Source organism: Trichechus manatus, unplaced genomic scaffold (assembly GCF_000243295.1).
Source record: "Trichechus manatus latirostris isolate Lorelei unplaced genomic scaffold, TriManLat1.0 scaffold00027, whole genome shotgun sequence".
NCBI lineage: Eukaryota > Metazoa > Chordata > Mammalia > Sirenia > Trichechidae > Trichechus > Trichechus manatus.
This window is the reverse complement of record NW_004443963.1, coordinates 18,894,649-18,917,526: the sequence shown is the minus strand read 5'-3', so window position 1 is coordinate 18,917,526 and position 22,878 is coordinate 18,894,649. Positions and strand designations below refer to the sequence as shown.

At 54.6% G+C, this 22,878-nt stretch overlaps 1 protein-coding gene across 3 annotated transcripts in view; it reads left to right on the top strand.

Moving 5' to 3' along the window:
• The window catches only part of MRTFA (myocardin related transcription factor A), a 253,745-nt gene that overhangs the window by 228,087 nt on the left and 2,780 nt on the right, over positions 1 to 22,878 (top strand). For 2 of the 3 annotated variants that reach the window (XM_004373886.3, XM_012554832.2), the window contains 10 exons: positions 7,470 to 7,525; positions 9,801 to 9,876; positions 10,836 to 10,997; positions 14,542 to 14,717; positions 15,275 to 15,424; positions 17,759 to 18,012; positions 18,348 to 18,519; positions 19,553 to 20,578; positions 21,539 to 21,691; positions 21,908 to 21,968. In XM_004373886.3, coding sequence (XP_004373943.1) covers positions 7,470 to 7,525; positions 9,801 to 9,876; positions 10,836 to 10,997; positions 14,542 to 14,717; positions 15,275 to 15,424; positions 17,759 to 18,012; positions 18,348 to 18,519; positions 19,553 to 20,578; positions 21,539 to 21,691; positions 21,908 to 21,968 — 2,286 coding nt within the window. The remainder of the gene's footprint in view (positions 1 to 7,469; positions 7,526 to 9,800; positions 9,877 to 10,835; positions 10,998 to 14,541; positions 14,718 to 15,274; positions 15,425 to 17,758; positions 18,013 to 18,347; positions 18,520 to 19,552; positions 20,579 to 21,538; positions 21,692 to 21,907; positions 21,969 to 22,878) is intronic. The other variant, XM_012554833.2, reaches the window with a different exon arrangement.

Below are 22,878 nucleotides of genomic sequence, written 5' to 3'. Positions count from 1 at the left end.
TGTTTGTTCTATATACTGTATCCAGGGTTTTTGTTATACTTAGTGGGAAGAACAGAAAAAAGTAAGTCTCCTCCATCTTCCTGGAAGCAGAAGTCCCTGCACATTTAAAGCTCTTATGGGCTGGGTCCTGCCTCCCCATCCAGCCATGTCCACACATGAACTCTTTAGTCCAACCGTATCGAACCACTTGTTGTTCCTTGAACTTGCCTTGCTCTTTTATACCCTTATGCTTCTACTCGTGCTCTTCCTCGGCTTTGAGTGACCTCTCCACTCCCTTCCTTGTCTGCTTGCAGTGCTCCCCCTCAGCTTATTCAGATTTTTCTCTGTGAAATCTTCCTGGACAATCACACACTCTGCCCCCAGGCTGAATTTTGCTTCTTCTGTGCTTCGTAGCACCTTAAGTCACTTCCCTTGTTGCACTTCCAGCTTGTATTGCAATTACTTATCTTTTTCCTTGATCAGACCATGAGTTCTCTCTGAAGGCTGGGATCTCGGCTTGTATATCCTTGAATCCTCAGTAACTAGCATAGGATTTAACCATTGTTTATTGGATGGATGGATGGATGGATGGACGGATGGATGGATGGATGGATGGATGGATGGATGGATGGATGGCTGGATGGATGGATGGATGGATGGATGGATACATTTCTAGTTCCCCACCTGGTTTGTTAGTGTGTTTATTCCCTCACACACAGACAGCCCTCCTTGATGCACTGCCTGTATGCCCCCTGCTTCTACACTGACAACAGAAATCCAACAGGCTTGCCTAAAAGAAAGGTTACTTGGACCATGGCACTCCAGAATCTCTATAAAACTGTACTTTGCTCATAGCCTCTGAGTTTCTCTCAGTATAGAATTGCTGGTGAGCTTTCAGCCTGTTATCTTCTCAAGGATGGGAACCATCTTTTTAATTCTGTCAGCACCTAATAAAGTGACATTCAAACCCTGGCACCTCATAAACATTCTTTAACGATAATGATGAGCAAATGAGGCTTAATGGCTAATTGCTGTCATTACCCTGCTGAGAGCCATTTCCAGAACTGCTCCATGGATGCTACCGGATGACTTTGACTTGCCTACATGTTTAAGTAAATCTGGTGATGATGGGGGAAGGCGCTGGCTTATGTCGTAAGTGAATGGGATGGGTTGACTTTTCAGGGTGCTCATACTGACCGTTTAGTGCTAGATTAGATCATGCCAAGTCTAATCCTGGGACTCCTACACTGTAAGCTGCAAGCCTTGCAGACACACGCTGAGCAAGGCATTGAAAAAAAAAAAGAGGAAACAGTTTTTCTCTTTTTATTGCTTTAATTCACAAATGACTGCATTTAATTAAGGCAGCAAGTGTGTAAGGGGAGAAAGAAAATGGATGATGATGGAGAAAGGGAACAGAGAACACAGATTGGTGGTTACAGCCAGGCAGGGCTGGTCCCACATCTAGAAACTGTGATGAAGGGCACCACGCCTCTTAGCCACTTCTGTGCATTTGATTTCTGTGGGGAGCTTGGGTATTTTTCCTTTTCAGTGCATGCTGAACGCTCCTTTCGTTCACTCAGCAGCACAAGTGTTCAGAACCAGCTCCCAGAGTATGGCAGTGAAGGATCGAGATCTGCCTCTGACCTGGCACATAGCTATTTCTGTAGGCACACACACAAGGAGCCCTGGTAGCACAGTGGTTAAAGCGCTCGGCTGCTAACGAAGAAGTCAGCCAATTGAACCCACCAGCCACTTCATGGGAGAAAGATGTAGCAGTCTGCTCCCGTAAAGATTACAGCGTTGGAAATCCTACGGGGCAGTTCTGCTCTGTCCTGTAGGATCACTGTGAGTTGGAATCGACTCGACAGCACACGACAGCATAGACACACCCAGCACTGTGTCTGCACTGGGAGCTTCTCTTTCCAGAGACTGCCTTCTAGGAGTTTCTGGGAAGATGAAATTTCTGAGTAAGTAATATCCTGTCTCCTACTGGCAAAGCCATTAAGGCAGTGAGGAGGAGGAAGAAGAGGAACAGGAGTAGGAGGGAGGTGGTGGTCAAGATGAACACAGCCCTCCCAGTTGAACACACATAGATGGGTTAACTGCAGCTTTAGGGTTTTTCCACAACTATTGTTGTGTGCCATCAAGTTGATTTCAACTCACAGCAACCCCATACGACAGAGTGGAACTGCCCCATAGGGTTTCCTAGGCTGTAATCTTTATGGGAGCAGATTGCCAGATCCTTTGTCCTGTGGAGCTGCTGGTGGGTTCAAACTGCCGACCTTTCAGTTAGCAGCTGAGCACTTAACCATTGTGCCACCAACAGACCTTCGAACGGTTTGTTCAGGTTCAAACCCCTGCTGAGAATTTGCATTTCTAACAAGTTCCTAGCTGATAACTTGTATTTCCACCCCCAGATATACTGAATCAGAATCCACAATTTAACAAGATCCCCAGGTGATTCTTAGTATAACTTCCTGGGAACTTGTTAGAAATGTGAATTCTCAGCAGGGGTTTGAACCAGAATGAACCAGGTTGGAAGCCCTGGCCACCAGGGCACCTTTTTCCACAACTAGCAGAGGCCTAAACTTTAAAGCCGTTTTCTGCTTTGCTCTACATCCTTGTGTCTCATCCCTTTAGCTTGGAAGCTTGAGGTGATTTTGCCTAATACACTGCCGTTGGCTCCTACATCAAGAAAGCTGTCTTAGTCATCTAGTGCTGCTCTAACAGAAATACCACAAGTGGATGATTTTAACAAAGACAGGTTTATTCTCTCACAGTCCAGTAGGCTACAAGTCCAAATTCAGGGCGTCAGCTCCAGGGGAACACTTTCTCTCTGTCGGCTCTGGAGGAAGGTCTTTGTGATGCATCAGTCTTCCTTTGGTCTGGGAGCATCTCGGCGCAGGAACCTCAGGTCCAAAGGACACGCTCTGTTCCCAGCACTGCTTTCTTGGTGGTATGAGGTTCCCATGTGTCTCTGCTCCCTTCTCTCTTTTATATCTCAAAAGAGATTGCATTAAGACACTATCTAATCTTGTCAACCTCATCAGTATAACCTTATCACAGTGATAGAATTTACAACACATAAGGAAATCATGTATAATCTCATCATAATGATAGAGTTTACAGCACATAAGGAAATCACACCAGATTACATAATCATGCAACACTGGGAATCATGCCCAGCCAAGCTGACAGATATTTTTGGGGGATACAACTCAATCCATGACAAAAGCCCAGGGCTTACCTGCAGCACCCTTCCATCTACTGTGCTAGCTGGGTTACCATCCACAGTAACACAGTAAGGACAGGAGGAACCTCGCTTCTCAAACCCCAGTGCACCGAGAGCCTTGCTTCCTCAGCTCCAGACTCCTCAGGTGAATCAGTGAAGGAGGACCCAACAGAAACTCAAAGGAGGAGAGGCCATTGCTCCCTCCTCCTTTCAGCCGTCAGAAGTGGCTATTAAAATTGCCGAACGTGCCAGCTGAGAACAGGATTCAAAATGGGGAAAGAGCAACACAAACTGAGTTGGGATCCTCAGGGAGTGAGAGAAACTGACATTGTCAAAAGGTTTACACAAAGGAAGAAAGAACTAGACGTGGGTAAGACAGAACTAGACCTGGGTAAGACAGAGCTAGACCTGGGTAAGACAGAACTATACCTGGGTCTGGGTCCAATTCATCCTCTCGAATGACCTGACCATTTACTGCATCTCACCCAGCATTAGTTTCATCATGTATAAAACAGGAATCGAAGGCCCTTCCTCCTGGGCTGTTAAGAGAATTCAGTGAGATGTTATTGTTGATATTATTGTTATTATAAAATGAACCAATCTTTTGGAAACGCTGGTGGCATAGTGGTTAAGAGCTACAGCTGCTAACCTAAAGGTTGGCAGTTTGAATCCACCAGGTGCTCCTTGGAAACCCTATGGGGCAGTACCACTGTGTCCTTTAAGGTTGCTATGAGTCAGAATCGACTTGACAGCAACAGGTTTGGGTTTTTTTTGATTGGTAATTATCACCTTGCCTTCTCTTCTTAGCCCTCATTTCTGGGCCTCTTGACCAGTCCCTGACAGCTAACAAGTTCCTCTGGCCTTCTCGTCCCCTCCCTGCTTTTCTCCTAGTATCAGTGCTGAAGGCTACCTGTTTAGCTCCACGTTGGGCCCCAGGTTTCTAACCGTGGCTTTCTGTGCCCGTAGCCACTTTGAACCCCTCATCTGAGCCGTCCTCCCACCTGTTTGTGCTCAGTGCTGTGGGCAAGCTGACCTTTCCACGTTACCTGGACTCAGTCTGCATCTAAGCGGTGCGTGTAACTGAAGCCACCTTGCTTTCTCATCCACTCAGTTCTTTCTTCTCTGTTCCTTAAAGTTTAGAAACCAACCCAGAGGAGCGGGAAGAACTCTGGCTTGAGGGTGAGACAGAATGACATTGTAATCCTAACTGCCACTTACTAGCCTAGCCTAAGCCTGTCCTCATCTGTAAAATGGAGTATTACCTACCACATGAAATCATTAGCAATTTTAAATCAGCTAACATGTTTAAAACTTCTAGAACGGTACCTGCCACATATGTAGGCACCTCAATAAATAGTAATCTCTTCCTTCCTGTTAACATGAAAATTACCTTAATTCAATGGGACCAAATAGGAGTTCACATATTCTGTAACCAGATAACCTATCTTTACCCCCATTAGTAATGCACCACGCTTTGTACATGAAGATGATGTATACTCCCCTTCCATCAAGAAATTCTGTGCTCTGTGAGTTGTTTTCCCGTAAGTTGGATTTGTGCCTTACCTCTTGGGATACCTAGCATAGGTTGTTGAGGCAGCAAGCCAGCCAGGGTTTTAAACAGATAATCTGTGGCCTGTGTGGGAATTGAACCCATGATCCAATCAAATCATTATGTTTGAGGACCAAAAAAAAAAAAAAAACTTTTGCCATAGAGTCAAGTCCAATTCATGGGGACCCCATGGGTTTCAGAGTAGAATTGCACTCCATTGGTTTCAATAAGTGTAATCTTGTGGAAGTAGATTGCCAAGCCTTTCTTCCACAGCAGCATTTCGGTTTTAGTGCAGACTGTGCCACCAGCCGTAAATACCTTGCTGAGCGCACCCCCCTGGTTCAGAGCACTTTCCGTCTCACTGATTCTTACAGGAGTTCTGGGAGGTGGGCAGACCCTTTGTCTACAGAAGAAAATGACACCCAGAGAGCACCCATACCCCGTGTCACACCAGAAGCAATTGGTAGAACCCAGGACTGGAACACAGATCCCTTGACTCTCTATCCAGGACATCTGTGAAGTTTTGACAAGAGCCAGAATCCTGGCTGTTCAGATGAATGAATGTCTAGAGCTCTAGCACAGAATCTTCTAGCTCTGTGGCACACGTTGTATCCTTTGCTTATACATTACCCGTTGCTGGCAAGTCCATTCGAACTCATAGCAACCTATAGGACAGAGTAGAGCTGCCCATATGGTTTCCAGTGAGCAGCTGGTGGATTCAAACTGCCGACCTTTTGGTTAGCAGGCCATGGCTCTTAATCACTGCACCACCGCTTATACACTGCTCATCAGTTCACTGGTTCAGTGATTATTTATTGGGTGTGAACTGTGTCAGGTACTCTAGGCACTAGGGATCCTGCCAGAAACAAAAGAGAAAACCCCCTGCTGTGCCCTGATGGAGCTTAAATTTGAATTGTAGGAACAGACAGTAAACACGAGAAAAACATGTAGCATGGCTGTAACGCATGGCAGATGGTAATGAGTGCTCTCGAGAAAGGTAAGGCAGGAAGCTGGGGTGGGGCAGGAGCGGAGATTTTCTCAAGATTCTTTATACTATTGTCTCATCCACGAGAGAAGCTCTCCAAGAGCCAGGTGTTGTTCATCCCCTGCTGGTCCAGCACACCCAGTACAGGTTCCTGCATTTCAGGGCTTTTGGAGCTTTCCACAGTCTTAGTAGGTGCAGGGATGTCTTCTTGCCCAGTGAAATACTCAACACTGCCCCCCATTAGAGCTTGGCTGGCCTGGCTAGTGCCTGGGCATGCTACTTACTGGTGGCTGGGGAGGAGCCCTGGACTGGTTTTTCTTAGAGATTATTTGTTAAATGTAGAGCTCCCCCTGCCGTTAGAAGATGGAACGGGCTCCAAGCAGAGCCTTTAAGACTGTAGTTTTTTTATTGTATGATTAAAAAAAAATTTTTAAATAAATACTGATGGGACATTTCTTCTGAGACTACTGTTGCTGAGGCCCAGCCCATGGGGGGAGGGGGAGAGGAAGCACAGAGCCCCAGGCAGGATAGGGTCCTATCTATGCTCTTGCTACTTTTAGCGCCTCCTTAGCCCTGCGCTCATACCACAGCCGTCAGCCCGGCAGAAGTTATCTCTGCACACGGTTTCACAGCTGCTCTGAAGTTGGAGGGCAGCAGAAGTGAAACTGACCACAGTCTTGTCGATTTCTTATTGCTCTTGTTTCCTACTTGAAGTGAGTTAGGCCTTTCCCCCTCATCCTCTGGGTCCCAAATCATCATTTGTCCTTATAGCTGAGGTTTTGACAGAAGGAGGCAGACCCTCTCTTCGTGGTACAGCATTTGTGGAGGACCTTGGCCTGGCCCTCCCCCTCTGCATTGTTTGCCGGCATTGAGCGCTGTGATCTGGGTGGCAGTGTCCCTAGAGCAGAGCCGAGTCCCCGACCAGGCCTCCATGAGCCCGTCCTGTTGTCGGCCAGTGGTGTGTGTTCACCAGGGTCAGCCATCCCATTGCTGTGAGGTTCTTCAGTCCTTCCAAATGAAATTCAAGTTAATTTTAGCAGTCCTATTAATATCTGCTGACTGAGGAAGGAAGCGACACCTGAGTGGACAGAAGTCTTTTGGGTTTAGCTGCCCTGTTAGAACAACTCTGGTCACTTAATGGTTCCTAGTGAGATTTGAGAAGGAAAGTGCCCCTGCTATGCGGCTCTGCTCCTCGTTGGCCTGCCCCTGCCATGCGGCTCTACTTCTCCTTGGCCCGCCCCTGCCATGCAGCTCTGCTCCTCCTTGGCACCTGCCCCTGCCATGCAGCTTTGCTCCTCCTCGATGCCCACCCGTACCATGCAGCTCTGCTCCTTCTCAGCCCGCCCCTGCCATGCAGCTCTGCTCCTCCTCGGCGCCCAGCAGGCGAGTGCCCTGAGAGGCTAACCGATGAGGCTGTGCAGTGCAGTCCAGGGATGGGGCCAGGGTGGTTTTTAAGTTGTAGTCCATGAGTGTGCTTTACAACGCCCAAGCTTAGGCAGGGACTGTTCCCATTAGGAATCATAAAGTAACCCAAACTGTTTTAATGGGGCAGCGAGCACACAAAGAGACTTGCTTTCTTAGGTGCCATTTACCCCTTCACTCCAGCTGATTTTAATAGTACTGCTAAAATTAACTTGAATTTAAAATGCCTTTTGCACCATAAGTTGTAGCATTGACATGATGCTTCACCTAAAGTCATTCTCTTACGGTTTTTCTCCCAACAGCTTTGAAAAGTCCAGCTGCATTTCATGAGCAGAGAAGGAGCTTGGAGCGGGCCAGGGTAAGGACTCTTTCTCCGAGGACCTGCAGAGAGCATTCCTGGAGCTGATTGCATTGCTCATTCTGTTACCCTTCAGTAGCTGGCTTTAGGCTCAGCCCCTGCCTCACAGTTTTGAGTAGAACTTTCATCCCCATGCCAGTCATGTCCGAGGGTGATTCCACAGAACATGACCAGAATGAGGTTTCTCCTTCGGCATGTTTAGGGATATGGACTGACCGCCCAGTCCTCCTTCCCCTGAGCCTTGCTTTTAGACCACTAGTATTTCCCCACCTTTAATTTCACTAAACCTTGTATAGATGTTACCCTGCGAGCACCAGCCATGGGACAGTTTGCCGAGTGGTGGCCCCTTTGTGTCCAGGGCAGCACTGCTCACACCTCCAAGGGGCAGGAAACCTAACTGGACTCTGCCTGCCCTGAGCAGCTCCAGGTTCACTTGCGCTCTTTGGAAAGCAGAAGCTGGGCTCCACTTAGCCCCAGGTTGCATGCTGCAGCACCTCACTTGCTGCAGCTCCCCCGTCTGGGTTTCACTTCCCCCAGGGAACTCTAGGGAATATTTTGCTGCCCAATGTGGGAGGAGATGGGGAAGTCACCAGAACATGCGTCCCCTCTCACCCTCTTCACTTTTTGCTTTTACATAAAAGACAAGGGATGAGAACCACCTCAGATGGAAGATGGAGACCGTGACTCTCTGAGGACCCACAACGCTTTTAGAGATTTCAAAAATACTTACCTCTGAGACTTTACTTATGTTTTTTTTTTAAATCTTCCTTAGAAAATCATGATTAATGCTTAAGAGTGAGTAGGAAGAATGAGTCATGGGTACTGGGAGCAACAGCAGTAACCAATGGCACTGTTTAAGCGTGCCAGCCGGGGCACTAGAGAATACAGAGGAGGGGAAGGAATGGCATTGCCTGTCCTGCCCCAACCCATCTCACAACTTGGCACCATCCTTGACTGCTTCTTGAGAAGGCACAGAGCAAATAATACCTAATTACAACAACTACTGTTTTACTGAGCACTTTTACGTGCTAGTTATATCCATTTCTTGTGTATCCTATCCTCACATTAGCTCTTCTGAGTTAGGTGCTATTCTCCTCCTTTTATAGATGCAGCTAAGAGAGGTTAACTAACTTGTCCAGCTAGTAGGTGGCAAAGCTGGGACTCAAACCTTGACCTGTGGACTCCAGATGTTTTCTTAATCATGACTGTATTCTGCCTCACCCTTGGCCACTGTTCAGAGCTTCAGACAGCTTAGAAAATAGACCTCCTTCTGGTGTCTGTGAAGACTCACAGCAGCCCAGGCAGTACTGCTGCCCACTGCAGATTGGTGTGAGAGAGCCAGGGCCCACAGCTGCTTTAACCTGTCTGCTGGAGAGCTGCCCATCAGGGCCCCACAGCAGCAGGAGGCCACGGTGAAGGCCCAGCCTTACCTTTACTGCATGCAGCTTTCTCTGAATATTATTTTCTATCGTATGTATGCTATGCTGGTCTTGACCCCTTGATGGTGGTCCTGTGGTTTGAGAAATGCTGCTGCAGAATTAAGAGCACAGGCTTTGGGGTCAGACAGATAAGGCCTTAGATAACACCTTCCAGAATTAGCCCTGGGCAGTGGTGGCTCTCTGACTGTTAACAGGATAGTTTAGTTCACCTGGAGTCTAATAAATGCCGAAATGAGGACACTGGACTGGGAGGAACTAGAGCCATGACAACCCTGTATGAGAATTAGTGTTCCATTTCGTAGCCATTCAAACTGAGTCAACATTGCTCATGAGGTCATGCAGTGCAAAATTTTTAAAAACAGGATATAAAATTATATTAAGTATGATTACAGCACTGCAAAAGTGACTTATCTCCTGCGTGGAAGAATGGCTAGAAACAAGTTTCCCTGCACACTCATGGGGGATGATTTGCAAATTGTTTTGTTTTGTTTCACTTCTAATGTTCTAGTTTTTTTTTTTTTTTTTTGATGAACATACATTACTTTTATGATAGGAAAAATAACAGACATTTATATAGAGAGTAGGAGTCCAGCCTCAGACAAAAGGCCTTGAAAGACGGATGGGGCCTTGGGGTCCAGCTGGAAGTCGGTGCATCCTCCCTGGGCTGAGCCTCCCAGCCGCCTTCTGCCTCAGAACCTCGCGGTCACAGGCAGAGGCCATGGGGATGCAGAGGTGATTAGCAGCGTCCACCACAGCCAAGGCTGCGTTAGCAGCCCTGTCCATGCCACATGCCGGGAACCTGGATCTGAGAGCTTCCTGGTGTGTTTTCTCCGTAGACTGAGGACTATCTGAAGCGGAAGATTCGCTCCCGGCCAGAGAGATCGGAGCTGGTCAGGATGCACATTTTGGAAGGTGTGTTAGATTGAAAACACTTTGCTTCATCTAAACCCTGTTCTCACCACAGCACCACCCACAGTTCTTCCTCTCTCTGTCTTATCACCCTCATTGCTGTTGGCAGTGGAGACAGCTGAGTCTTAACACAGTCCAGCAGCAGGGCTGTGGTGGCCTCCTCTGCTTTGGGCAACTCCCAAAGATGCACAGTCACACTCTCTTGGGTTGGCTTAGCTTTTTCTCCTACAGCCATTTGAGGGACCTCACCACCCTCACTACGGAGTCTCTTCTTTCTCCCAGGGCAGATCCTTTCTCTCCTCCAAAATCCGTTTTAATAGTGCATTTATTAATGGCAGGTTCATGACATTAAGCCTTTGTGAAAACCTCTAGAACTATACAACACATGAGAGTGAACAAAAGTGCGTTTACGTTCTCTTTTTCATTCATTCATTCTCATTCACTCACTCAGGGTCTTTGAGACCTGTGAAGTACAAGTTAAGTCCTCTAGACCTGCCTCACCTAACCCCAGTCTCAAACGGCTTTCCCTGTTTCTAGTGTAGGAAACAGCGTGCATCCATCCTTTTTTGGTTTAGTTTTGAGCATTTGGGGCTGTAAGAGCGCTTTCCTCGTCTGACCCCCACGTGGAGATGAAGACACCGGAGCAGGCGGTGCATTGCCCCCCGTCACACAGCAAGCTCAGGGCAGAGCGGAGCCCACTCTGCCTGCTGCTATTCACTCAGCTCTGCAGCACAACCTCTGAAAGTCCTCAGTGCTGGCCTGTGCTGGTGACCATTGTCGTGTGTGACTGCACACTGCCACGGTGGAGCCCGTTTTGTTCTTACAAAACTTCAGGCCAGGCCAGCCTTCTCCTGGGATGTGCTTTCCATTCTGAGGGGTCTGTGACTTCTTGGGAGGGGAGGAGAGTTGCTCCGAGTCCCCAGGGCATAGCCAGGTCCACTCACACATCTCTTCCCTGGCAGAGACCTCGGCGGAGCCTTCCCTCCAAGCCAAGCAGCTGAAGCTGAAGCGAGCCAGGCTGGCCGATGACCTCAATGAGAAGATCGCACAGAGGCCTGGCCCCATGGAGCTGGTGGAGAAGAACATCCTACCGGTGGAGTCCAGCCTGAAGGAAGCCATCATCGGTAAGGAGGCCGCCTGTGTGGACTGCAGGTTGGGAGGCCAGGGGGAGGGGAGCCAGGATTGGAGCAGAATTGGGCCAGGGTTCCAGCTGAGCCTCGGGGGACCCAGGCGCAGTGTGGGAGGGCCTGATGAGCAGGTTGTCTAAGCTTGAAATAGTGCCAGGCCCTCGGGGATCAGAGCCCACACACAAATAAATAATAAATAGAGAGGTCTCTCCCCACCCTCCATCCATACCTGTAAACTCAGGGGCTTACTCTTACAGATGGCAGGACTGGCAGGTGGGAACAGGCGGAGATGCCAGGGCTTAGAAACTTGCACATCATGCGTTATTTTTACTCATGATAGTTCTTCTTGGAGCTTGGCGCTTTGGACAGATATTTCATTCAGCAAAATGTACTGATTGAAGCAGTGTGCTAGGTGCTAGGCCCGCAGCCCCACATACAGACCCGGCCCCCGCCCCACAGAGCTTACACCCAGGAGAGGGCACAGCAGGTAAACAGGCAGAGGAATGCTGGAGGCAGCGCAGGGCACTGTGAGGGTGGGCGACACCCAAGCCTGGGGCTGAGGGAGGAGCAGGAATTAGCTAAGCTGTGCTTGGTGGGGAGGAGAGATCCAGGCTGGGAGGGCCACTTGTGTGGGGCGAGATGAGAAGGAGCCTGGCACTCCACGGGCCGAGGTCGTTCACTGTGACCACACGGGGGAGCTGGAAGGAGGGGGTGACAAGATACGAGGCAGGAGAGGTGGACAGGGACCAGGTGCAGGGCCTGGTGTGCTATGGGAAGGCGTTCGGACTTGATTTGCTTAGATTTGGCTTGAAGTTTGGTGCAGACATGTCTCCCTGAATGCAGTAGGCCCAAGACCTGCTCCTGCATGTGGCCAGGCCTTCGTACCCTCAAGGAGGTAGCTGCACCATAGAGAAGAGGAGGCTTAACTCTCCCACTGTGCTGACAAGTCACACTGTTGGGTAGGACGTGAGAGGGGACCCACTGGAGCAGGCCCCGTAGCGTGCAAAGTCAGGAGACTGGTTCAAGGAGACTGCGGTGCAAAATGGGGTTGGATAGTTAGCGCAGGAGGCTGGCACGCCCTGGGCCCCTAGCAGCCCTTTCCCCACTTCAGTGCGGTCACCCTTGGAGCCCACGGGGACACCCCGGTGCCCTCGTCCACGGACTGGCCCTGGCATTCGTCCTGTCTCCTCTCGGCGTTTTCCTACCAGATCTCCCCCAGATTCCGTGGCAGTGCCCAGTCACAGGCCAGGGCTTGAGCCAGGTCAGTTCTGGGCTCAGCAGCCAGCCAGCAATCTGCTAAATGTCAGCCGAGAGTTGGCACGTGCCAGGCCCCGTGTGAAGTCCTGAAGTTAACCAAGATGAATAGACATGACAGACACAGTCTGATGTGAGACCGGTGACAGATAAATGGCTTCTGGGTTGGCTCCCACTCGGGGCAGTGTTGTGTAGAGAAGGGCCATGGCCTGGGACCTGGGAGCTGAGTCCCCTGCCTCGTGGGACAGTGTTCAGGGTCACGTGGACATATGGGCCCACACGGTCCTTGGCGCCTGGGGAGACTCCACAGGAGGTTGCTGCTACTGTAAGGTTATATTATAAGATTAATTACAGGCCAGCTAATGATGGCCCTGATGGCTATGGTATCTGTGCCCTGGGAGCCCAGCTGAGAAGGGATGGCTCGCGGTGGCTGGGAAGGCCCCACAGATGACATAGCACATTTGGAGAAGGACATTGAGGCAGAGGGAATGACGTGGGTGGGGGCCGGCGGCCAGGCAGAGCATGGAAGCATCCTCGGGAAAGGAGCACTCGCCAGCCTCAGCCAGATCTTGCTCGAGGAGTGGGGGAGTGAGGAGGAGGAGTGGGGGAGTGAGGAGGAGGAGAGGCGATGCTGGGGTGGGAAGGACTTTGAGGAGGAGGGAGGTCAAGGCAATGGCAGAAGAGAGGAGGAGAGGAGTCGTGGCTGACATGTTCACAGGAGGAGGAGGACATTGATAGTGGGGCTAAGATGGAGATTTAGCTTGGAGAGAGGGGAAGGAGGCAGAGCTGGGTGCTGGCGGGAAGTGGGTGGCAGAGAAGGGAGACAGACTGAGTTCTGAGGCCTGCTGAGAGTAGGGCGGTTTGAGAGGGAGGCCTTGTTCCCCACCTGCCTGCACACTCCTCCCATGGACTCATATGCGTACACCCATACCCGCTCATGCATCTTTGTCTCCAGACTCTCCGGTTGATCTGTAGGATTCACATCAGGCTCCTCTCCTCTAGGCCATCTCCCCAGCCTCTCCTGAGCGGTCCTGGGACTGGCACGTGAACTCCCCGGGGGCAGGGACAGTCCGCGTTTCCACATCCGGCCCAGCCCACAGTGGACAGACGGGTCTGCAGAGAGGCCGCAGGCACAGTCCTTGGCCTTCTTGGTCCTGCCAGCAGCTCCTTCAGGGCAAATGGGCTGGGTGGGAGCCGCTACACCTCTGTCCTGGATTGCCACCCTAATGTGCTGGGAGGTGGCCCCTCTCCGTGGGCCCCCCCGCCGCTGGGTGTAGAGATTGTGAGAAACCACCTAGATGTTTGAGTGATGAGAAGCCCGCAGTGGTCAGTGAGCTCTGTCCCCCTGTGCATGCGTGTACAGGTGGGGGTGCGCTTCCAGGGGAGGAAGGAGCCTCAGGTCACAGCCCTTGGCAGGAGGATGCTGCTGGGAGTCACTGCAGGGCCAACCCAGGCTGAGCCACCCTTTCCTGTTCCATATCTGCAGTCTTCCCCCAGGGCAGGTTTCCCATCGGCCGGTCAGGAGCTGCGCACCTTGGGGGCCTTGGCCACTTGTGGGTTCCACTCCTCCTGCTGTGGAAAGCAGACCCTCTTCCCCTGCAGAGGCACTGGTTATAACATGGATATTTTGAAATGTCCCACTGGCCTCTGCAGGTCTTCCCCAGGCTCCCTGTTCCCCTTTTCTTCCTCCTGGTCCTTGGATTTCCCCTCCCCGCCTGCTCACCCTCCCAGCTGGCCTGGCCTGCAACCTTGGAGGATACCACTCAGGCACACCCAAGGCTTGATGGGGGTCACGGCAGGGCAGGCACAGTCGGAGGCCTCTGCTGGGATGCCCTCTGTCCCGGCCTCAGAGCCCGGCTCCTGACTCTGGTCCCGGCCTCTGGGGGGTCGACCAGGAGTCGTGCTCATTTAGTTCCTCTCAGCAGGGGCAGAGCCCACGCCGCAGGGGAGTTCTCTGCAGCCAGGGGTGGAAGTGAAGGACCTTTAACAGCAGGAAACAGATGGGGGAGCAGCGGGGTCTCCCAGGGCGGGAGGAGGGTAGAGCCTGACTCAAGACTAAGTGAGGTAAGAGTTGAAAGCAAAGGGAGAGTGTGCGGATGGCCCACAGACGTCTCTCTGGCCTTTGCTCCTGGTCTTGAGGGCGGGCTGTCCGAGAGCTCTGGGGACGGAGTCCGAGGCCTGCTGAGGTGTGGGGGCAGAACGGGCACTGTGCTGGTGAGCGAGGCCTTTTCTCCGCTCACCCAATGTGGGGCAGGAAGTGGGGTCTCACGCTGGCTTTGGGTTTCAGTCGGCCAGGTGAACTACCCGAAAGTAGTGGACAGCTCTTCCTTCGATGAGGACAGCAGTGATGCCTTATCCCCCGAGCAACCTGCCAGCCACGAGTCCCAGGGCTCCGTGCCATCTCCCCTGGAAGCCCGAGTCAGCGAGCCACTGCCCAGTGCCACCTCTCTCTCCCCTACTCAGGTGAGCTCACCTGCTTCCAGAGGCTTCCCCTGCTCCCCGAGCTCCCCAGAAGTAAGTCTCTGGTCTGGGCTGGTGAACCACCCCTGCTCTGGCGCAGGGAAGCAGGGTGCCGTAGTAGCTCGGGCACCAGCTGCTTGAGTCCCAGTGAAGGGAGGGAGATGTTGGCAGTGGGCCCCATTTCGTTGCATGCAGTTTGGGCCGGCCTGAGCCTGCCTGAGCCAGCTGAGGGCCTAGCTAGAGGACACCGGCTCAGGCTGCCTTTAAACTGGGCCCGTGGGCTTAGCCGGCCTGCCCCCATTTTCATTCATTCCAGCATCAGCTTTTCTTGACTTTATTCAGCCCAGCAAGGTTTTTACCACCCTCTGCCTCTCCCTCTGTCACTCTGGGGGTGGCTCCTCTCAGCCCTGGGCTTTGCCTGTCACTGGCCCTCTGACACTGATGCCATCCCGAGAGGTGACTGCCACCCCCGCCTCCTGTATAGGACCCCTGCCTCCACCACCTTGAAGTGGCCTGTGCCCTGTGTGGCTCTGCAGCCTCACTTCCCCTCTCCCACTCAGGTTGTGTCCCAACTGCCGACGGGCCCCGACTCCAGAGAAACCCTTTTCCTGGCAGAGCAGCCGCCTCCACCGCCCCCTCCTCTGTTGGCTCCCAGCCTCACCAATGGAACCGCTGTCCCCACTGCCAAGTCAACCCCGACACTCATCAAGGTACAGTTCTCTCAGGGGTTGTGCCCCCCTCCCTTCGCCCTCTAAGCCACTGTGACCGCCTTCCTGCTGCAGGGCTGACTGCAGAGGGTGGGGTGCAACACAGAGTCTGGAATATCTGCCGTGTTCTCCTTTCTCAGGGAACACGCGCCCCCACCGTCAGAGCAGCCGTGTGCCAGGCACTGGGCTGGGTTTTCTGCACGCTCATTCCTCTCAGCCATGAGCAAAATCCACATGTTCTCATTCAGGCCCTGAAAACCTCGTGAGGCAGTGGAGTCAGAGCGGCACGTTCGGGTGGTGTTTTTTATTCTCCTCCTCGAAGGTCTGACCTGAAGTAACTGAAGGGTGCTTAACTACCAGCCCACAAAGCTCTCACTGGTGGCCTCGGCAGGTAGACGGGTCAGGCGGTCATTTCAGTGGCCCTCCTGCCCTGGAGCCACCTCAGCCCAGGAGCTCCTTGACCTGAGCCTCCAGGACACACCCACCTGTGCTTCTGCCGGGCAGGCCACTGACTTCTCTTTCTCCCACTTGGCTTTGTCATCCTCTCAGCAGTGGCTTGCTTGTTCTCTGGGCTCCCTCCCCACGTGCTCCCCGGCCATCACAGGTCCTCTCCTCTCACCACGAGTTCCAGGTTCCTGGGAACCCTCCAGACTCATGTTCTCTCATCCTCGCTGAGACCTCGCTGTGGCTCTGGAGCTGACCTGGTTCTGCTCGTGTTGCTCCCTCCTGTGGGACGGCCCCTCCCTCCCTTATCTCACTCCTCTGTCTGCATGTGAGGCATTTCCACGGAGGCTATCGACTCTCCCTGCTCCATGCCAGAAAGTGTGTGCCACTCCCCCAGCCCCCGGTGGGGACATCCTTTCTCCAGGCCAGGGGCAGCGAGGGGCCTCCCCAGCCTTGCTGTGTTCTGGGCATGCTCCACTTTTCTCCAGGACATCGCCTCAGTAGTGGGCACCTCCTTTGCTTCTGCAGTCTCTTCCTTACTGTTCACTGGAGGGTCAAAGGTTGTCCCCCGAAATGCCTCTTCAGACTTGCTCCTCGCCACACTCCTGTTTGCTTCCTCTGACACTACGTGTTTAAAAGAGCACTTTCTCCACACTTGGTCTGGACTTTCCCTTGCCTGGGCCTTGTTTCAGCCTCCTGGAGCTCCTAGCCCCACTCTTGGTCAGCTGCCTCAGTCCTCCCTGGGACGATCGCGCGCCTCTCCTGCTGTGGTTGCTCCTCTCTTTGTGGCAGCCGCTCTTTCCTGGGCTCCTTTTCCTCCTCCCTTCTAGGGTGGGGTGCTCCCCAGGTTCTGCCCTTAGTCTCCTTGAGATCACCTTCCTCCCCATGGGTCTGTCGCCCTCTCTGCCTGCTCCTGTTTTCACCCACTTGGGTTCTGACTGCACTGTCTCAGCAGATCTGCCTTCCTCATCCCATTTCCACACTCTGCCCCTTCCACTGTGTTCACAGTGACCAACTGTCAGAACTCCTCACCTGCCGCTTGCCCACATTGTCAGCTCTTCCTCCAGTGGGTTACCCCTGCCCAGACCCTGCCTTCAGACCTACCTCCGCCTGCTTGAGACCCTGACCGTCCCCTGCGTCACATCGCCACCCTCGATGTTGTCCACCCACCAGGCTGTTCAGAAACTTTACAGTCCTTCCTGGCACTCCTCTGCTAGCACTTGCCCCCTGGCCTGCTCTGCCGTCCCCTGACCCAGGGACATGACCCGCTGGCCGCTTCTTGTCTGCCTGGGCCTCTCTGGCCTCACAGCCCTGTGTGAAGCCTTCCATGCTATCCAGCAGGGAGCCTTTGCAGGAGCACTTGGTGTGTGAGTATGGGCTTATGGAACCTGGGCCAACCCCAGCTTCTTCACATGGTCAGATCAGGGTCACTGGTGAGCTGAGGCCAGTGACTTCTCAGAGCTGTTTCATGTTGTTTTCTCACTTTCGGGTGGCCATGGTCATTCCTGCTCTGGCAGGACTCTCCGAGGTTTGCACGACACAGCAGGTCCAGCTCCTGTCAAGCACGGCACCTCCTGCTGTGCCCACTCTGCCAGGCACGTGGGGATGCCTGTGACTGTGTGGTTGATGGTCTCTCTGAGCTGGGGCCGTTTTAAGATCGGACATACGTGGCGCCCCTCTGACGTCCCCCTGTCACTCCCCACTGGCACACTTCTGGGCACTGAGGAGACCTCTGCTTTTGGAGGGATGCAGCCCAGTGAGGGAAGAGTGGAATGGGCAGGGTGGAGAATGGCCTTCTCAGCCACCCTGACACGGGAGGGAGGGCTGTCCTGCTCCTGGACCACCCCCGCAAGAAGCCTGCGCCTCCCCTGACACGCCTTCTGTCCCCCTCAGCAAAGCCAACCCAAGTCTGCTAGCGAGAAGTCGCAGCGCAGCAAGAAGGCCAAGGAGCTGAAGCCAAAGGTGAAGAAGCTCAAGTATCATCAGTACATCCCCCCGGACCAAAAGCAGGACAAGGGGCCACCCCCCATGGACTCCTCCTATGCCAAGATCCTCCAGCAGCAGCAGCTCTTCCTCCAGCTCCAGATCCTCAACCAGCAGCAGCAGCAGCACTACAACTACCAGACCATCCTGCCTGCCCCGCCAAAGTAGGAGCCCACCCTGCCCCACCTGTCACTGCCCCGCCAAAGTAGGAGCCTACCCTGCCCCATTGCTGTCCGGCAGAAGTAGGAGCCTGCCCGTTCCCTGCCGCATTGCTGCCCTGCCAAAATAGGAGCCCACTCGCCCTGCCCACCCTTACCCAACCCGTCACTGCCCTGAGGTCGGCTGGTGCCAGGTCTGTGGGGGTGACTTCAAAGGACCCCTGGTGTGGATTCCACAGGTGTCCCTGGCAAGGCTACTCCGTGGCCCAGGCTCTTGGCTTCTGCCTGCAGCAGCTGAGGTGGAGTTTGAGGGACTCATTTCTGCCTTTCCTTCTTCCCAGGCCAGCAGTGGAGACTCTGGGGAGCAATGGGGCCCCCCCAGTGCGTAGCCTTTCCACGACCAGCAGCAGCTCCAGCTCGGGTGCCCCTGGGCCCAGTGGGCTGGTGCGTCAGAACAGCATCTCACAGCCGGGCAAGCCGGGGGCCCTGCCCGCCAACCTGGACGAGATGAAGGCAGGTGGCTGGCCCCTCCCACAGGGGCTTTTTGGGAACCTTGCTTGGAGGCTGGGAAATCAGTGGGCCCTGGACCCCCAGCCCTTGGGGACAAACAGGGCTCCAAACTCGGGCCTCCATCAGACAGAGGCTGTTTGTCCAGGCTGCACCTGTCTTGTCATCACTGTCCTGTCTGTCCAGGACCTTGGGGCTCACACAGCAGGCCTCTTCTCTCCCTCGACCTTGGCGGTGCAGTACTACAAATGGGGGTAATACCCCATTCTAGGAAGGGGAGACTGGGGCACTGAGAGGTAGAGTAGCCCCCATGATAGAGCCAGGTTTCAGACTTGGGGCTGTCCACCTTCAGCACCCCCACACTGTCCACTCTACCAGTTGATGCCCCGCGGAACCTGCTGCACAGCTGCTGGGTCCTAGGCCTGGGGTCTCTGTCTGACCAGAAGATGAGTGGACCAAATTCCCCACAAGGCTGGGCCTCCAGACAGGCAGACCCTGCCTGGGCCCTGATCTGAATCCCAGCAGAGACTCAGGCTCGTGGAGGCAGCTGGGCATGATGCTGGCCCTCAGGCCTGGACTGCCTGCAGCCCAGCTCTGCCCCTCACTAGCTGTACGATCCTGGAGGCATTACGTTATGTTGGTGTGCTCAATTTTCTCTGTAAAACATACTCAGTTCCATTAAACATGCCTGAGCACCAGGCCGGGAGCGGGGGGCGGGGATAGCTGTAGCCATGACAGTCTGGCTGGCAGCCAGAGTGGGCATTTCAACTAGGACCTGGAGTGTGGTGCGGATAGGGAAAGGGAGGAGGTGGGCAGCGGTGCATGGCTTGTTCCCGGGGCTGTGGGAGGATGGGGGCGCTGATGTCCAGTGGCCAGTGGAGCCTGGCATGGACAAGGCTTAATGGACAATGTGCTTGTCTGTCCCGTTCTCCCAGACTCTCCTCCTGGCTGAACCCAGTTCCTTTTGTCCAGCTGTCAGCACCCACTGCCTGGACAAGGCCCAGGGCTCCCTGCTGACCTGGCTCTTGATCCCTTGCAGGTGGCGGAGCTGAAGCAGGAGCTCAAGTTGCGATCACTGCCTGTCTCAGGCACCAAGACTGACCTGATTGAGCGCCTGCGTGCCTACCAAGACCAAATCAGCCCTGCGCAGGGGGCCCCCAAGGCCCCCGCTGCTGCCTCCATCCTGCCCAAGGCTGGGGAGGTGGTGGTAGCCTTCCCAGCGGCCCGGCTGAGCACGGGGCCAGCCCTGGTGGCAGCAGGCCTGGCTCCCACAGAGGTGGTGGTGGCCACGGTGACCAGCAACGGAGTGGTGAAATTCGGCAGTACGGGCTCCACACCCCCAGTGTCTCCCACTCCCTCAGAGCGCTCCCTTCTCAGCACAGGCGACGAGAACTCCACGACCGGGGACACCTTTGGCGAGATGGTGACATCTCCCCTGACCCAGCTAACACTGCAGGCCTCGCCATTGCAAATCCTCATGAAAGAGGAGGGCCCACGGGCCGGCGCCTGCTGCCTGAGCCCAGGGGCGCGGGCTGAGCTGGAGGGGCGCGACAAGGACCAGATGCTGCAGGAGAAGGACAAGCAGATTGAGGAGCTGACGCGCATGCTCCGGCAGAAGCAGCAGCTGGTGGAGCGGCTGCGGCTGCAGCTGGAGCAGGAGAAGCGGGCCCAGCAGCCTGGCCCCAGCCCGGCCCCGGCCACCGTTAGCACTGTTGCCACTACTGTGAAGCAGGAGAGCAGCTTCACCAGCTGTCAGCTTAGCCAGCTGCCACCGGGCCCCACACACCCCTTCAGCCCCAGCCTGGCTGTCCCCACTGCCGACCACGCAGACACTGGCACCCCGGCTGTTGCACCCCAAGCTGTGGTGGTGAAGCAGGAAGCCGGGCTGCCTGAGCCCACACCAGTGCCCACCCCGAAGCTGCTCCTGGCCCCAAGGGGCTCTGGCCTCGTCAAGGGGGTTACACCTCCCACCCTCATCACTGACTCCACTGGGACCCACCTCATGCTCACTGTGACCAATCACAATGCAGACAGCCCTGGCCTGCCCAGTGGGAGCCCCCAGCAGGTACGTGGGCTGGGGGAAGTGGGGCCAGGCAGTGTGAAGACACGTGGACTAGTGATAGCCCCCTTTCCCAGTGCCCCCACGTGCCCACCTTTTGTGTTTGCTTCATTTAATCTTCTCTGCACCCTCTAGAGGGAGGGCCTGGCATCCCCCATCTGACCAGTGAAGACACAGGACAGTCGAGGCCAGCTCAGACCCACAGCCCTGAAGGCCAGGGCCCCTCTGACCTCTGGCTGTCAATACAGAACATGTGTGCACCTGGACAGCCTCACCAGGTGCAGCTGCCCACCACTCGTTAGGTGCAGCCACCCTCGCTGGGCCCAGGCCAAGCGAGGAGCCTGCCCTGGTGAGAGCCTGCAGCTCGGTGTCTGACTTAAGTATCCAGCTTGGGGCTGCCAGACAGGCCTGGTGCTAGCTCCTCTCCTCTCCCTCTCAGACAGGCCAGCTGTCCTCCCACCAGTGTCACTGGCAGTTGGCTTGCTGCTGCTGCTACTCTCACAGCCCAGATCCTCTGCCCAGCCTGGCCCACAGGGGAGGCCCCTCTTATACCCTGTGTGCTCAGACCTGTGGAGCTAGGAGAGAGAGGCTGAGAGAGGAGCCAGGCCCCTGAGGATGGGAGACAGGGACCCTGAGCAGTCTCAGAGAAGGAGGATGTAGACATCTTAGCTGGGGGCAGGACTCAGCCCAGGGGCCCCTCCTCTCCCTGTGTGGTGGGTACCAAAGCCAGGTCACCCCGTGCCTGCAGGGTCAGAGGCCGAGGCCTTCCATGTCCTGTACCCTCCTCCCCAGTGGCAGCCAGGAGAACTCCTGGGAAGGAGCCAGCAGAGTCGGCCTGGCCAGAAGGGGGCGCCTGCCCCTTGCCTCCTGGAGTGCAGGGAGGGGCCTGTCCCTGCAACTTCCCTACTTCTCCCCCAGGCAGGTCTGCACCCCTAACCACTGTTCTCTCCCAACCTTCCTGTCCAGCCCTTGTCCCAGCCTGGATCTCCGGCCCCTGGCCCACCAGCCCAGATGGACCTGGAGCCCCCACCGCAGCCCCTCTTTGGGCCCCCCACTTCTCTGCTGAAGAAGGAGCCACCTGGCTACGAGGAGGCCGTGAACCAGCAGCCCAAACAGCAGGTGAAGAGGGTGGACTTGGGGCCTGGCCAGGGTGGATGGCTGCGCTAGGCTGCTGGAGGACTGAGGGCGGGCAGCTGTCCTCTGGGGCAGAGGCCTTGCGGGGGTGGGCCTGAGGGGCAGGAGAGCATCAGAGCTTCGGGCATGGCTACATCACCGTGGGAGAGAAGGTACCTGGGCTCTGTTCCCAATCCTCATCTTTTTCTTTTTGTCCCACAGGAAAATGGTTCCTCAAGCCAGCAGATGGATGACCTGTTTGACATTCTTATTCAGAGTGGAGGTAAATCCCAGACTCCTGCCGCCCCCCACAGGTGGACTCAGCCTAGGCTGGCTGGTTTGGTGTGCATGCACATACTGAGCACTTACTGACTAGCAAACCTCACAGTAAGCACCTGGGACACGCCACTGAGTGAGACATGTGCCCTACCTCCAGGCCTGGCAAGAGGGCTCAGAAGAGGGGTGTCCTCAACATCGGTCACCTTATCGGCACCTTCTGTGTGGGGGCACCATTCTAGGTGCTGGGCCGTCCTAGCAAACAAAATAGAGACCTTCATCTTTGTGGAGCTCCAACATAACACAGTAAATTACATGTCAGAAAGGAGTACATGTGACAAACAAGCAGAGAAGGGGAAGGGTCGTGGGGATGGGGGCGGAGGGCCAAGGTCAGCCTCACTGAGCAGATGCTGCAGGTGAGGGCTGTAACCTGCACGTGCCTGGCTGCCCGAGGGCCAAGTGAGCGGAGCAGACGAGAGTCGGACAGGGGCCGGCCGCGAGCTTTCTTGTTCCTGTTTTTAATGCATTCTCGTTATTACGATAAAGGGGCAGGCTGCGCACAGGGTCTCACAGGACGGGACCCCATCCAGATGTGGGGGTTCAGGACGGGCCTTTAGGAGGAGTAAGAGTTTTCCAGTGAGGACAGGGGTTTAGAATGTTCTATCTGGGCAGAGGGGCAAAGCATGAAAAATCCTGGAGAAGCAAGACAGACGGACAGGAGTCAAGCCCCAAGTGCTGGCATGGGGTGGGGCTCCAGGTGGCTGTTGGCAGAAGGCACTGGAAGGGCGGCCAGGTGTTGTCTAGACTGATCTCAGGGCAGCCGTGGGGGCCGTGGCAGGGAGGTGACAGGAGGGAGATGGTCTCCTTTGTGACTTGCTAAAGGTCTTGAGGCAGAGGAGAGTTTGGGGCAGAAGGTG